The sequence below is a fragment of the Gossypium hirsutum genome, chromosome D09 (assembly GCF_007990345.1).
Source record: "Gossypium hirsutum isolate 1008001.06 chromosome D09, Gossypium_hirsutum_v2.1, whole genome shotgun sequence".
In the NCBI taxonomy this organism is placed as follows: domain Eukaryota; kingdom Viridiplantae; phylum Streptophyta; class Magnoliopsida; order Malvales; family Malvaceae; genus Gossypium; species Gossypium hirsutum.
In genome coordinates, this window is record NC_053445.1 from 51,975,737 (window position 1) to 51,992,933 (window position 17,197).

Genomic DNA, 17,197 nt, shown 5'->3' on the forward strand with positions numbered 1-17,197 from the left:
CAGCTTGGCCTTATGACTCCATTTTCGAACGATACTAAACTCGGATTCTGCATAATGGGACTGCTTGTGCTCCGGTGAAAAAATGGTCTTCGAAATGACCACTGCAAGCACCGGGGCTTATTTGATCAGAAATATGATGATGTTACCGTGATGCCTGAGGATTTGAGAATCTGTGTCCATTGAATAGCTGTTTCTACTCTGCAAACTTGCCTTTGAATCACCATGATCTATCTCACAATCTATGTTTTCCTCCACTCCACTATCAATCCCTACATTCTCGAATACCACATTGCAAATTAGACAGGTCAGGTTCGTTTGAGTTGCGTAAATTTGAGTGAATTATCGTGTTTATAAAATATTTAGATCAATTATGCAAGGGGTTAATTTTTTATGTGGATCATTTCGTCGAGTTAGTGGATTCATATTGTTAACTATTTTAATTATATTAAATTATATCGAGTTGGATTTAGATGAATCAAAATTTGAGATTGGATCAGAATTCACAGTTATAATAATATATTAGCGAAAAACGTGGATCATTGAAATGAATCGAAACTTACATGATATCCATGCCGGAGCGCGATCTGGTGTTGTGGACCTTCTATGGGGCGATTGTCTTCGGCTAGCAGGCCTGGAATTTCAACCATCCGAATCCTCTGAGCTCGAGCTCGAGCTCGAGCTTGTGCGGTAACCAAAGCCTGCATGCATTTAAGAGTAACACTAGCTGTCTTCTCACCAAGTGACCTCTTACCAGTGCCTGTAACTTCACTATCCCTTTCAACGCTTTCAAAGCTTTCCTTGCCTGTTCATCATAGCACCCACTTCCGATCTCATCAAAAACGTCTCAAATAAATACATAATTCAGCCATCAAATCTAACAATTATAACATACAGTAAGATCGAAACACAGCTTGAATCATCTTAGCAGCGGCCTCTTCACCTGCATCAACTTTCTCATCGTCAGCACTACCACTTACCCGGATCAATCCGTCACAACGCGGAGCCGGTGTGGTGGAGGTGAAGGGTAACCACTTGTTCTACAGAATTCAACTCCCTAACAGGCGTCGCTGAAGCCGAAGATCTCGGAAACTCCATCGTCGTTCTCTTTAGGAGTTGTCGGTGGCAGTGGATCGAAACGGTCGTCGTTGGATTCTCAGGGACAACTGAAGAATTCTGATATTACTTATGTTTCTACTTTTGTCTTTCTTACCAGTCAACAGGCTTTTCAACCATTTCGCTGTCTTCCCCATCGCTGTTTAAACCATTCTAGTATTCACAAAAATGAAGATTTTATAGATCTCGTAGGGTATATTATATATCTAATGAGCATTAGGTAAGGACACTAAATGATAGCTAATTAAACATCTTCATCTACCTGTAATAAGATATCAATGGTGACATCCTCGATGTTTCTTTAAGTAAAATTTCGGGTTGGAGTTCATTAGATCGGGTTATTACAAAACAATGTTTTGGTTGATTTGGAAGGGAACATAGCAGAAAGCCATGTGAAAATGGACCAGGGAAGATGGAGAATCCGTATAAAATACTACTGATTTTTGAGGTGTATTAATTTGGGGAGTGGCATTCGAAGATGGAAATGCCCTGTCGGGGGTGATAGTGGGATCCACTTAGAGATTAGCAGAGTTATAGCTTTGGGATTGGTCGTTGGGATCTATGACCAAGCACATGCTCGTTCTTTCAAAGCTAAGTGTGTGCAGTATTGTTTTGTCTTTTGCACCAAGTTTTCTTCTGTCAATAGACATGGTCCCCCATTGAAGGCTGCGATTTAGGTTGTAAAAATGGAAATTTTTGTTAATTTAGTAACTGATTATAAATTTAAAAAGTGATTATGGATTCAATCATATAATTAACAGAATTTTATGTCAACAACTTAATCATTAATGGATTTCAAATCATCTCACTTTCAACAAGTACGTTTTTTAAGGGGAGAGTATTTATAGTAGTGAGTAAGATAATTTTCTTTCGATTATGAGTATGAATAGTTATGGTACCTCCAATCCATTTAATGGTGAAGTTAAAATATTTTTTTAAATTAATTATATATTTTATGATAATAAAATGTATTTTATTATTTTAATAAATGATGTTTATACTTTTTAAATGATTAAATCATTTTTTATCATTTTGGACCAAATATAATTTTACAATTACTAATTTAAAATTTATAAATTATAAAAGAGTTTAAACAAAAAAATTATTTTGGGGGTCGGGGGCCTACCAACCCCCTAGTTTCACCATTGATCCGTTTCTGAAATTATTATTTTATTTTTATATATATAATTATAAAAAAAAAGAAAAAATATAAGAATGTGTTATATGAAATCTCGTATTTTTATGATTATTTTAAAAGAATGTGTTAAATATTATGTAAAAAAAACAAAAACCATTAAATAAATATGAAGATGATACATTTAACTTCATAGAGGATAAGACAAATAATAGGATACATTAAAAGTGAATTTAACAATATCTATCTGCTTATTCCTTGTCAGGATCAATTAAATTTATCTAGGTTATGGTAACAATAAAATAATGGATTTAATTAAGGGGGAAATGTAATTGCTTTGGTTAAGCAAAACTAACTAATTTACTTATGCATAAATGAATTGCTTTTAGATTTTTGTTTCTGATATTAATAAAATGTTGAAAATTTAGTAATTTGTTTAATGTGATAATGTCGTTTGGTAAGCGACATAATTTCACCGCCTTTAAACACACCAGTAAAATTTCCAATCCCATGCAATACACCAAGCCCAGCAATTCGCAAATCTACCCTTGTCCTCTCCTCATCGAATGCTTTATTAGTGTATAACTGTATTATAATTATATTTATCATATATTTATATTAGATTTAACACATGAATAAATAATTATTTTGACTTATCATGTATTATTGACAGTAAAGCACTCACGTAATCTTTTTATATGTAGTAATGTATATTTTTTTGGTACTTAATAATGCAAGGTTTGGCTGTCAATCACATGGTAGGTTTATATATGATCCCTCATGATCCTTTTTTTATCTTAATTCCGAGCTAATGGTATCTAATCTTACAAAGGGTTAAAAGCAAAACTTAAATCTTATTGGCGATCGTTTTATCACTTTGAGTATATATGGAAATATTAGGGTATCCGCAACTTATAATTTAATAAGTAGGTTGAAATAACAAGATGTTTGGTAAACAGAATTTGGGTTTTTTGGTTGATTGGGTATAAATAGAGTATTGGGTAGTCAAACCCTCTAAATGTAGTGTTTGGTGAATAGAGGTTTGTAAGAACTTGTTGAGCTAAAACCTCCAAAACAAAAAACGCAAGGATGAGCATATTTTTACAGCTGATTGAGAATGAGATATGTAGAATGGCATATCTGACTATGTTTGTTCTAGAATTACTCTCTTTGCCACATGCTTTCAAACCTATTAGAGGTGCCAAGATATTGTAGACGACAACATCGTCTTTCTTAAATATTTATTTTTACTTGTTTCGATATGTATATATTTCTTGAAGATTTATGTATTCTTAATTTATTTTCAATTTACCTGTGTAAAATAATTTCTTATGCAACTTTATATTAATTGAAATATGTTACTTGACAAATTTATCACTAATTTACATACTAAGAACATGACATAATTATCACTAAGAATATAGTTTACAATTATATTGATACACTATTACTATTTGCAAATAAACAACTTAAGAAGTTTGTTTATTTAAAATTTCAAAAATATTTACTAATTAATTTCATTAATTAATAGTGTTTTATTTCAATAATATCATGTCATTATTTGTCATTTTACACGTATCAACTTTCAGCTAAGTTTTACCAAACACTTTTAAATAAATAGTTGATAAAATCAATTGGTCAAATTAATTAATAGAATAAGTGATTAAGCCAGCTACTACAATCAACTATCAACTAATTGTCAAACATGACCAATAATAATTATCATATTTTATAAAAATTTAAAATTTTATTATTTTACTATATTTTAAAGCGTGTCCAAATACTTTCCATGCAGAAAAGATATAAAAAGATAAAAATGCATTTAAAAAGTAATATAAAAAAATTGATATTCATAATTGTTGAAATTAACAAAAAGGTCAAATCCTCACGAGAAGATCTAAAACATGGTAGCCAGCAAATGTATGTGATTGCTTATTATTCTCTCTCACACTAATAAAACCAATTACTTTCATATACACGTGATTATGGTCGGGTCACAGGATTTGGACCGCTTTATGCATGGTGTCAATATATATATAATTACCAGTTTTTTTTCTAATTAAAATATAAATTATTTTAAATTTAATATTAAAGAATTTTAAAAAAATGATAACACATAGAAAACATTGAGAGTGAAAATTAAAAAAAAAATATTATTCTTTAAAATAATATTTTACAATAGTTGTGAACATTTATATGAATTTTTAGAATTTTTAAAATTAAAAAAAATTATATATGCTGTATTACATTTAAATTAAACAATACATATTTTATGATAATTTTAAATTTAATGAAATAATTAAAAATAAATTTTAAATTTAAATTAATTTATAATGATAAATTTTAAAGATAACAACAAATTTAAATATTAAGATAAATAATATTTATCCTAATGATAATTAAATAATATTTGTGTTTATGTTTTTTTTTAAATTTATGATAATATAATTTATCTTTGTGATTTACGTAAAAATTTACTTAAAATAGAATTTATCTAACCCTTTCAATGGGAGAGTGTATAGTAGAATGGTGAGAGAGTGTTTCTGGGGAGGGAGGACGAAGCACCAGGTGGGGGCTGAGATTGGTGTGGTGTCATTTGGTCAAGATTGAGAGTTGATTTCTTTGTAACCAGTGTAGGTGGTTGAGTCTGTGTTTGGTTTGAAGGAAGCTCCAAATTGGGGTTTGCTGGGTTAACAAGGACATCAATCGAAGGAGGAACTATGGCTCAATCAACAAGGAAAGAGATAGGAGGAGACGATGATGTTGACAAGGAGACTAGTTCACCCTAATAGGTGGAGAGCAATAGTAGGAGAAGTGAAGAGAAGGAGCTAAATGTTGGTAAGGGAAATTGTGTGTTGGGTTGAATGTTTAAGGTCGATGAAGGGGAGAGAATATCTCCTTATCATCATGTGGTTTGATATACATAGGCGAAAATTCCCTTGTCTAGTAGTGCAACATCTGTAACACCCATTACCCGAGACCGTTGCCGGAATTGAGTACGAGGCATTACTTAGCTTATCTTACTAATTCGGGGCATAAAAATTCGTTTTAAAAATTAATTTTACTGTTTACAGTAATCTGTCCAATCGCGCAGCAGTTACTAAATTGATTATAACTCGAGCTACGGAACTTCAAATTTAATTTCGTAAATTTTTCCTGAAACTACTCATATATCTTTCTACCATAAAATTTTCAGAATTCTTGGTTTGACCAATTAGTACAGTTTATTAGTTAAATTCTCCCCTGTTTCTTCACTCGACTGTCCTGACCCCTTGGTACTAAAAATAAATTTTCTCATTATAGGATTTTCATATGATATTACCACTTATTTCTACATAAAATAGACTCAATGAGGATTCTACACATATAAACTACAACTCATAAATATTTTTATACCATTTTTAGTGATTTTCTAAACTCGGAACAGGAGACTCCAGAAATAGATCTGACCATTTCTCACTAAAATTCACATATCTTAAAATATAAATTTCTTTTTGCTACACCGTTATTTTTCTATAAAAATAGACTCAATAATCTTTCATTTCATATATCATTCACCCTCTAATTCATTTTATACTATCCTAGGTGATTTTTCAAAGTTACGTCACTATTGCTGCCTGAATTTTGTTTCTTTGCAAAATTTTACCATTTTATGATTTTCATACCTAATTTATCATTTAGACTTTTATAACAATAATTAACTTCATCCTTGACCATTTAAACAACCATTCATTATCAAATACTTACACATCATTCTATACTAAAATCATATTTACAAATATACAAAATTACTAAATTCCTATACATGCCATAACTAAAAGAAATGTTCACCACCACAATTAGCTCAGAATCGGCTTTGGATGCTGATTCAACAATCCGACTTTGACCTAACCTGCGCACGGAAACAACCGTACGCTGAGTATGGAAATACTCAGTGGTATTACCATAATTCGAATTAATAACATTAATCGATAAATTATATACATTTTATTTATGTCTACAATTATTCATTAATTATCTCATGCATTAAATCAACTTGATAATTAATAACAATAAGCTATAATTCAAATCTTGTATTTAATTGTATTCATACCTTATTTCACTATCTCAATTCCATGGGATTTTTCTTTACATCTCATTCCAATAGTTCATTTCAATTCATATACAATTCATTTCATTTCATTTATATTCAATATAAATTTTATTGCAATTTGTACTCACTAATATCATATAACAAAATTTACTCTTTATCATATCATGAACTTTGGGTTCATATCTTTAAATATCTTATCTCGATTTTCAAATTCTCACATCAATTCACAATTTCACTTTTGTCCACAACTTATACTCTTAGCCCAAAGTAGATTTTACAGAACACCCCAAATATACGGAACAAATACAGAGAGCACAAATGTGCTAAACAGAGAGCACTGACGTGCTAAATATCAAAGAGCACCAACGTGCTAATAATCAGAGAGCACCAACGTGCTAATAATCAGAGAGCGCGCTAAAGTTCCTTAATAAGTTCCTTAATGGCATGCCACTAATATCCTGGTAGTTCCAAATTCCATCTACTTGGGCATTAAATCTGAATCTCATTTATTTAAATACTTTATAGAATTATTTCAAAAAGGATTTATCATTTCTTCGTCATTACAATTTACTACTTATTCCGCAATTCACATATATCACACTTATTCACAATTTAATTCACTTTTATTCCATTCATATATATATATATATATTTTAATTCATTTTCCACTCGAATTCATGTACAATTCAATATCAATATTCATCTTATTATTATTATTTTTTTACTAAACATATTATTTAAAATTCAACAATTATTATTAATAAATTCAATACCAATATGTATATATATATTCATTCAATTCTTTCATGATACTCACCTTAATTTACTTATCATGCATATGAATTTAAATTTCAACGATTAATAATTAAATTCGAATTATAGTAATACTAACCGTAATTTCTCTCGAGTCACTCCTTGTCCACTTTCTCCTTTCCTTTCTCGGACAATGACTCGTACACGACATTAGCTACATAATTAAACAATTAAAAATCATTAATACACAATTTCATTAAAATATTTCCTTTTATACCTAAACTTTGCCCAAATTCTAATTTAATCCATTATCAATAATAATTTTATTTTCCCAATCTAACTCTATATTCTCTCTTAATTCTTACTATAAAGTCAATTTAATTCCTCAATTTCACCATAAATCCCTAATTTCGGGATTCTTTCAATTTAATCCCTATCAATTCAAAACTTATATTTTATTTTACAATTACATTCTTTACTAACTTCTAACTTGAAATTAAATCAATTTAACCCCTAACTAAACCTATATATTTTTCTTTCTCAATTCATACCCTTATTCTACCCAATTTCTTGCTAAACTCATATTTAACTATTTAATTTTTATCATGTTTTCATAATTCCGAATTTATTTCAAATTAATCCCTAAAATTCAAAACTTATAGTTTAGTTTACAATTCAATCCTTTATTCAATTCCAATCAAAATTTCTATCAAATACATCCCTAAATTAACAATTTATTCAACATGAACCATGCTTAATAATCTACTAACTTCCAAAATTTCAACTTAAATCAAGTAGTATTTTGTTCTAGGATTTCAAAAAAAATATCAAAATTAAGAGAAAAGGGGATTAAATTGACTTACCAAATTACTTTGAACCTTAAAACCCCAAATTTCCCTTTTTCTTTTCTTTTCTTTCTTTCTTTCCTTCCTTCCTTCTCTGTTTCGTTTTGCTCTCTGTTTCTTTCTTTCTCCCTTCTCTGTTTTGTTTTGCTCTCTGTTTCTTTTCTTTCTTTCTTTGTCATATATATATAATAATATAATAATATAATAATATAATATAATATAATATAATATATTAATAATAATATAATATAAAAACATAATTATTACTTACGCATGAATAATATAATATATATTTTAAATTAAAAATATCTTAGATTTTTCTTTTGTTATGCCGCCTCAACTTTATAAAAAGGCATAATTTCCTATTTGGTCCTTTAACTTTTCTTTAATCTATAATTAAACTTTTATCCTTACTTCAATTTAGTCCTTTTTCATAATTAACTATCAAAGCGTTAAAATTTCTTAACGAAACTTTAATATTATCCTATTGACACTCCGTAAATATTTTTATAAATATTTACGGCTCAGTTTATAATATCGAGGTCTCGATACCTCGTTTTCGACCCAATTTACCTAATAATTTCTTTTAAATTACAAAATTCACTGATTCAAAAATATTTCTAAAATCACACTTAACTTATAATTATTAATTAATAAATTTTTCTAACTTTTTCATCAATTTTAGTGATCTCAAATCACTATTCTGACACTACTAAAAATTGGGCTGTTACAACATCGCCAACAACTTTGAGATATGACAAATAGAGAAGTTGTTACACATTACTGCTTTGACATTCTCTTTGTTGGGGGTAATCTAAGGTTATAGGCCTTAGTGGTTCCCTATTGGGAAATAAGTACATACTCATTAAAAAGTGAGTGGCCTAATGGAGGGTTTATTATTTAGCGAGTGGCTGGTCATGATACAGTGTAAATCAAAGGGCTGTGTGTAAGTTTTTATAGGTTGCTTCTCATAATACCACGTGTCCAAATCAGGGTAGGGGTATAACAAATTTATTTATTATTTATTGTGGATTTGTTGTATTATGGATTATTATATGCATAGAATGAAATGATCTTATTGTTTAATTTATGATTTTTTTTTGTTTATTTTGAGTTTGTTTAATGATTTATATTTGTGAAGCTTATTAAAAAATGTTTTATATAATTGATAAATATTTTAAATTTGAGATTTATTTAATCTCATTATTTGTTATTTGTAAATAAATTTATATACATATATCAAATGATTTTAAAAAAATAGTGATAATTACAAAATGATACACTAAAATAAATCATTATCAATACATACTTGTATCAATAGAAAATTTATATATATCCACCTGTACGATACTAACTACCTTAATCGTTAAAATCCAACTACAAGAAATAATTTTATTTTGTTTTTTCTCGAACTTATTGTTTTTGAATCCCTAAACCTACATCTATCCGTGAAAAAGTTTATACAACTTAACACTATTTTAGCTAAGACCTTTCACCTCTTAAATTTAATACGAATAACAATATTATCAATAATTACAACGATAGATGTCAATATGGTATTGGTGTCGGCCATATTCCATATTGTTCTAAAGTAATGCTTCATCCCTATCAAAATTTTGATGTGTTTTGAATAGGGATTTAATTGAGTGGAGTTGAATACTAATAAGTTTGAGTTTAATTTAAAATTTGAAGTATGAGATTCAGTTTGAGTTCAATTGAATATTTATTTTTAAGTACTCGACCTCAAGTTCGATTAAGCTTGTATATCAACTTATGTATATTTAAGCCTGAAGTTGAGTTCAATTAAACTTGTATGTATTCAAGCTCAATTTCAAATTCGACTTGATAATTAAACTTAAGGTTAATAATATTATATTAAGGGTATTGAGTAACATAATTTAAAAATGAAAAGCTCAATAAGATCCATGAATTATTTAAGTCAAGTATTACTAAGTTCAAATCTAACTCAATTAGTACGCGGTCTGTTTGAGCTTAAACTTAGCTTGATAATTACTATTATACCCCCACCACAACACAACATCGGCAAGCTGTTGAACATTTCACAAATGACCCTCTGCGTGGAACAGTCTGCATACAACCCTCCATTAGGAATTGTCTACAAGCAACTCTTCACAAATTTTGTTTGAGTTAATCTATAGGCAGTTCACTACAAACCCATCACTGAGACCATCAAAGCATAATGTCTCTTACTACCCCAAGGACGAGAATATCAAAGTAGGACCGCACATTATATTCCATAGAGACAACTGATCTGCAACGGCCTTGTCACTTGGTTAACCTTCACAACATATAGAGCATTATACTGTGAGTTATGTGGCACTATAGGACAAGAGATGACCCCATATATAATCCTGGGTGCATGAGGAACTAGGGATTGGCCCCTTTCCTTAGCAATACACAACAACACTAGAGCATTTTTCTTCTCCTCGTAACATTGGCTCTCCACTTGTCATAGGTGACTGACACTCTTTTCATTGTCCTTCCCTCTTAACATCGATTTTTTGTTTGTCACAGGTGAATTGGTACTCCTCTTTACCATCCTCCCTTCCTTCCTAAAATCGATTCTTCACTTTTCACAAATAACTCATATCAACAATAATTAAATATTGACACGTGATTTACATCCTTAATTTTAACTGTATTAATTCAACTCGACTAACACGGAATACGTACCTACCCACCAGTAATTAAAAAAACAAAACACATAAAAATCAACACATACGACTTTAAAAAAAACAAAAAAACAATACCAGTAATTAAACTCAGCCTTAACTTCCAACTATCAACGACTTATAAGCCGAAGTCCACTCCACGTTAATGCTCCCACCAGTCAAATTCACCGTCCATTTATTGACAAGGCCCCCCTTCGCCGCCTTGTTTTTTCAAACTCTTCGACCCTTCCAGGTTCCTCAAAAAATAAAAACACAACACTTATACAAAAAACCACCCTTAGTCCTCCAACATTCCCCTCATGGCTTCTCTCAATTCCCTTCCCTTCATTGCAATCTTCCTTGTTCTTCATCTTAGCATTGCTAAATCCGACTTTTTATCACCCCTTTTCCCACCTATCTTTGGTTCGTCACTTACTTCCCTTTTTTTCAAATTTTAATCCTTTTTTTTCTTTTTCTGATTGGTTTCTGAGATCCTTGGGTCTTTTTATAACTTGGGTTTTTCTTAATTAAGATTTTTTAGTGAGGTTTAATCATGTATTTGGGTTTTTTTTGTTCTTCCCTTTTTGTTGCAGATGATGTATGCAAAGAAGTGCATTGTGGAAAAGGAAAATGCAAGCCTTCATCAAATGGAACACTCCCTTATACTTGTGAATGCGATATTGGTTGGAAACAAACAGCTGCTGATCATGATGATCATCCCAAGTTTCTCCCTTGCATTTTTCCCAATTGTAAATAACCCCTCTGCTTGCTTTTCTCTTTACTTTTTTAAGCCTAATCGTCACCTTTAATTGTTACCTGTTTTAGTTCCTACAAGTTATTTATGTATTGGTTATGCTTTCTATGTATATAATATCAAATCATGAATCCTCTCTGGCTTTGGCATTAATTTGATGATGTTATGCAAGGGAAATCTTGATAATTTGTGGAAATTACGAAGTGGTCTTTGGGGTAGTATTGGGAACTCTATTAGACTAAATTGAACCATTGATTAATCCCGCCTCCATCATGTGAAGCAGATTGTGTTGTTGTTTTTAAGCCTTTTTGGTAGCAGTAGTTTTTGTTTTAGAAGCCAATGAGACCTTGGTTGTGTTAGCAAGGCATTGAGCGCCCATGTTCTAGTGGCCGTGTTGAAAATTATGCTTGGGATAGTTCAATTTAGAGCTCTTAATGATTGGTTTTGATTGGAACTATTGACAGTTGGATTGTTGGTACGGGGTTGTGATCGATTAATTTGTGGATTTCAGGTACGCTTGATGCTTCTTGTGCAGCTGCTCCTTCTCCTGTGCAAGAAAAGGAAGCCAAAGCAAATCGATCTATTTTTGATAGTAAGCTTTGTACTATTTTAAGCTTTGGATTTGGTCATTTTATGTTCTTTTCTTCTTAATGTTAATGCACTTGTTCATGGTTTAACAGTCTGCCGTTGGACTAATTGCGGTGGTGGATCATGCAACAAGACATCACCGTTTACGTATGACTGCAAATGTTCAGAGGGTTATTTTAATCTTCTTAATGTCTCTGTCTTCCCGTGCTACAGAGAATGTAAGAACACATAGGCTCCCAGTTTTAGTGTAGCATCGATAATGGTGGTTAAGTAGTATATGCTAAATGAGTTTGAACTTTGTGAACTTTAAGGTGCGATTGGACTGGATTGTGCAAACCTTGGGATCACCACGTCGAATAAATCTACTTCCGCAACACCATCATCGTCCCAAAACAATGCGAATAGAGGTAAAAACCGAGCACATAAATCTGTGTCCTTCTTTGGTTTGACTAAAGGAAAAACAGCATGCTATGACATTGTCAACCGAAAAATAAAACCCGATATTACTCCGGCTTTCATTTTTCTTAAAGTACTCATATCATGAAAGAAAATAACATCTTTCTATTTCTTCTCTCAGCTGGGTCGAAGCTGCTAGAGAATTGTCAATGGGTGATAATGTTGGTATTGTTGCTGGTTATGGTAGTTTGATTTGTATATATATAAAGCCGATGCTCGGAGTTTCGTGTTCCATGGATAGCGCAATTCGAGCATGAAGACGATGCAATATTTGTATGTAAATTTTCATATCATATCAATAAACTAGCCATTTTAGGAAGAAGGAATCTTTTATAGTTAGTAATTTTGCCTTTATGTTATAGGAAATTTGTAGATGGATTTCCACATAGGGTTATATTATTTCTTATTATGGCATTTATGACATTTTTCATTGTTTTTCTTTATTTTTTTTGTAATTTATAGCTAAGGATCCAAGCATATTTTTTTTAATATCATTTTTAAGGTCGACTGTATAAATCAATTAAGTTACACTTGGGATTTCTTGATTTAAAAGGTAAAATCTTGTTGTATATTATAGGGTAATCGACCTATTCATGGTTTAGATGGTTCCACAAATTGGGCTTTGGATAAGTCAGGTCTGAACTGAATTCAAACTAAAGAATTAGAAAAATATTATTATAATATATATTACGGTATAAAAATGGACCGTCGGACAAGATGGGTTTAATTTTGGTCTAAACATTAAAAAGAGAAAATTTTGAATTGGGCCCTGTCTCAATTCGGCCCATTGGCTAGTCTATTGTATTATGGCTGTGTCTCTCAATCAGACTATATTTGTGCCCATTTGTATTTTTTAAGGACAATATACTGAGTTTAATTTTTTGATATTTAATATAGTATTTTTATTTTTTTAATTTAAAATTTAATCATCATTTAAATTTTTTTATCCCAATTAAATATCTATATTTTTTATTAGAGCACATATATTAAATATTTATCGGTCACAAAAATATAATTAGATTTAAGAATTGAATTGAAAATTAAACTTAAATTTAAGTACTTAATTGAAAAAAATATTAAATTGAGCAAAATTTAGATATGTTAACTTTTTTTTTCTTAATATTAAATTATTTTAAAGAAACTTTTGGGATGATTGATTGGAGAAGTAATGAATTAGGACAGCAGACTGAACAAACATCCCAATCTGTCACAAAACCCTAATCACTAGTATCCCTCCACCTTGTCATTCATCTTCAACTCTTCAATCCCATCAAATCTCCTATCAATTCACAATTTAAAACATTTAATTTTTTTATTATATCATAATTTCGGTATACCAAAATAATTAATACAACATAATTTATTTGATTATTAAATCTAATTTTGCCCTTTCCCATTTTATGTGTTGGCATTAATTATGGGTATATTTGTTTTTAATTAAAAATTACATTTATTAATAAATTTATATTTTATTCACCTAACTTTAAAAAGTTACCTAATAAATTTTGAATTATATAAAAATTTTTATTTAAATTACTGAACTATTTAAAATTCGAAAATTTTTATTTAAATCACTGGTATATTATTTTTAAAAGTTTGGTTAAATGATGTCTCAACGACGATTCGATGATCGAAATCTACCAGTGGATAACAATCTTAAATTCAAGTCAATTTAACTATCATTGTTAAATATTAAAAAATATTTAAATTTTGATTCGTAAATTTATAACGTTTAAAATTATTTCATTAAAAAATTAAACTGTAGAAGAAATGAAAATTGAAAATTTTCGGTTGGTAATCGACATTACAACAACGAGTTTAATAATTTAATTCCTTAAATAAACACTTTTAAATATTTTAATGATGGTTTTTAATTTTTTTAAAATTTAATTTATAAAACGTAAGTATGTTTTTCTTTTTCAAAATTTTCATACCATTGTTTACTTTCACGAAATTCCGAGAGAAGGAGAGTTGACAGTGCTGGCTATATTTATGAGTAAAGAGAAATTGAATTTAGTCTTTGGAAATTGGAGCCGCCAATCACCCTTCTCCTTCTCTTCACTCTCACATCTAATGTCACAATTTGTCTCTCTTTTAATTAATTATTGTACTGTAATTAGGTGTACTTTTTTTTGGAGTAGGTGTAATATATATGATAGGGTAAACTATACCTGGTCACTTTTATTTACCTTAGGTTTCGCTTTAGTCACTTATGTTTGAAATGTTACGTTTTAGTCATTTACGTTATCATGTTGTAACATTTTAGTCACTGAGTTATTAATCGTCGTTAATAGTGTAACGGTAAGCTGATGTGGCACGTTAAATCATCATTTCAAACAAAATTTTAGGTTAAATTATACAATTGATCCCCATATTTTTTTCGTTTTAAGTAATTTAATTTTTTTCTTTTATGTTCTTTAAACTTTCCTCTTTTTTTTCATTCTCTTTTGTTTCTCCCTCTGTTTTCATACCTTTCCCATTTCTTTTAACATATTAGGAAGTCGAATTGGCAATGAAAAAAGAAGTAGGAAGTCGACTATCATCATTTGCCTATAACCAAAACCCATAAACCCATACCATGCTTCTTTTTTCACTACCAATTCAACTTCTTGGTATGTTAAAATAAATAAAGAAGGTAGAAAAACAGAGGGAGAAGTAGAAGAGAATGGAAAAAAAAAGAAAAAAAAAAGAAAGAAAGTTAAAAGAACATAAAAAAAATTAAATTGATCAAAACGAAAAATTATGGGGACCAATTGTATAATTTAACCTAAAATTTTTATTTGAAATGATAATTTAACGTGTCACGTCAGCTTACCATTACACCATTAACGACAATTAATAGCTCAGTGACTAAAATGTAACATTTCAAACATAAGTGACTGAAATGTAACTTAAGGTAAACAAAAGTGACCATGTGTATAGTTTACCCTATATGATATAATAATCGACTAATACCCTATATTTGGTCACTTAATTTGTGTACATGTAAATAAATATCTTAAATTTATAAAGTTAGTAGGTCAAAGAAACAGGGTGTCAAAAGAGAACACAAAAGAAAGGAAAAATAATTAGAATTTATAGTAATTTTTATCTATTTTAAAAAGTTTTAAACTAAATTATTAATAATACGATTGATTCTAAAATTCAAATAATTACATATAAAATAAATGCTTTTCTTTTCGAAGTAAAGAAATGCTTTTTTATTTAAAAAAGAAAAAGAAAAAACATACTTTCAAGCCTTTTGGTCAGAATATGAAATCAAAAGAGGGGACGATGACGCCAGCCAACCTCGCCCACACCCAATTTTCCCGCTAAGAATTACCTTTTACTTAAGGTGATTCTGATGAGATTAAAAGTAAGTCTTATTTCCAAAATTAACCCTTAAATTGTACTATTTTTACATTTTGGTATACTTTTTAAAAAACTGGCAGATATCAATTTAGTCCAATTTTACTTAAAAAGTATAAGACATTCAATAAAAGCATGTTGTATGACATGTTTTTATTGGTTGATATATTGTTTTAAGGTAAAATAAAATAAAACATTATTGATAGTTTAAGTACTATTTTAAAAAAAATTAAATATTTATGTGAAAATATGGTATAATTTAAGAGTAATTTTATATTTAATAATATAAAGTAATATTTAGTCTTTAAACTTATAATTTTTTCAGTTTTGTCCCTAATTTTTTATCCATATTATTCTCGAAATTTAGTAGTTTTTCTCGATTTTATCCTTAAACATTAATTTCGATACGATTTGATGACGTGATACTTTGATATTATACTACGTCATTACCTAAGTTTTTTAACTTTATAATTTTTAAATTTTAAGTGATTACGTGATAAAATTTCAAAATATCAAGGGCACGTTTGGTTCGCTGTATTGGATTAGAGGTGTATTGGATTAGAGGTGTATTGGATTATAGGTGTAATGGAATAGATGTGTAATAGCAAATCAACTGTTTGGTTGAATGTAATGGAATAAAGGCGTAATAGTAAAACTGTGTTTGGTTGAATGTAATAGAGGTGTAATAGCATAATGGAGAAAACTAAAATGACCAGAATACCCTTAGCATAAATTTGTTTTGGTAAATGATTATTGTTATTGTTATTTAAATTTTAATAAGATTATTTATTATCAAAAATAAATAATTTAATCATATTTAAACATAATTATTATTTAATATATTTTAATTAAAATATATAATTTAATAAAATTCTTAATAATTAGCAGAAATTTGTTTTGGTAAATTATTTTATTTAAATTTTAATAAGATTATTAATATCAATAATAAATAATTTAATCATATTTAAATATAATTATTATTAAATATATTTTAATTAAAATATATAATTTAATAAAGTTCTTAATAATTAATATTCTTATATGAATTTACTCAAATCATAATATATGATACTGTAAAATATAAATTAAAATAATAATTATTAAATATATTATAATTAAAATATATAATTTAATAAAATTCTTAATAATTAATAGTCTTATATGAATTTACTCAAATCATAATATATGATACTATAAAAGAAAATTTGAAATAATTAATATTAAATATATTTTAATTAAAATATATTATTTAATAAAATTTAAAATAATTATAACTAATAAATTATATTTTATGAATTTGTATAATTTAAAATAATAATTATTACATATAATTTAATTATTACATATAAAATTAGTTTAATTAAGGTAACCTAAGTTTAAAACAAATAAAATAAAGAATGAGGATTTGGTTTAGTGTATTAAGTATATCTATTTTGTTGA

The 17,197-nt window shown here is 28.7% G+C and overlaps 1 protein-coding gene and 1 long non-coding RNA gene across 2 annotated transcripts; one reads left to right on the forward strand and one right to left on the reverse strand.

Moving 5' to 3' along the window:
• Window positions 1-5,842: 5,842 nt before the first annotated feature.
• On the reverse strand, window positions 5,843-8,008 carry LOC107929093 (uncharacterized). Its single transcript, XR_005918322.1, has 3 exons — window positions 7,958-8,008; window positions 7,234-7,308; window positions 5,843-6,140 (listed from the first exon to the last, which is right to left on the reverse strand). It is a non-coding gene; the product is annotated as an uncharacterized lncRNA (long non-coding RNA).
• A 2,741-nt stretch (window positions 8,009-10,749) lies between these two features.
• On the forward strand, window positions 10,750-12,832 carry LOC107929030 (uncharacterized). Its single transcript, XM_016860356.2, has 6 exons — window positions 10,750-11,034; window positions 11,205-11,360; window positions 11,877-11,957; window positions 12,046-12,171; window positions 12,265-12,360; window positions 12,531-12,832. The coding sequence occupies exons 1-6, from the start codon at window positions 10,932-10,934 to the stop codon at window positions 12,599-12,601; spliced, it is 633 nt and encodes a 210-aa protein (XP_016715845.1). The 5' UTR covers window positions 10,750-10,931; the 3' UTR covers window positions 12,602-12,832.
• The last annotated feature ends 4,365 nt before the right edge of the window (window positions 12,833-17,197 follow it).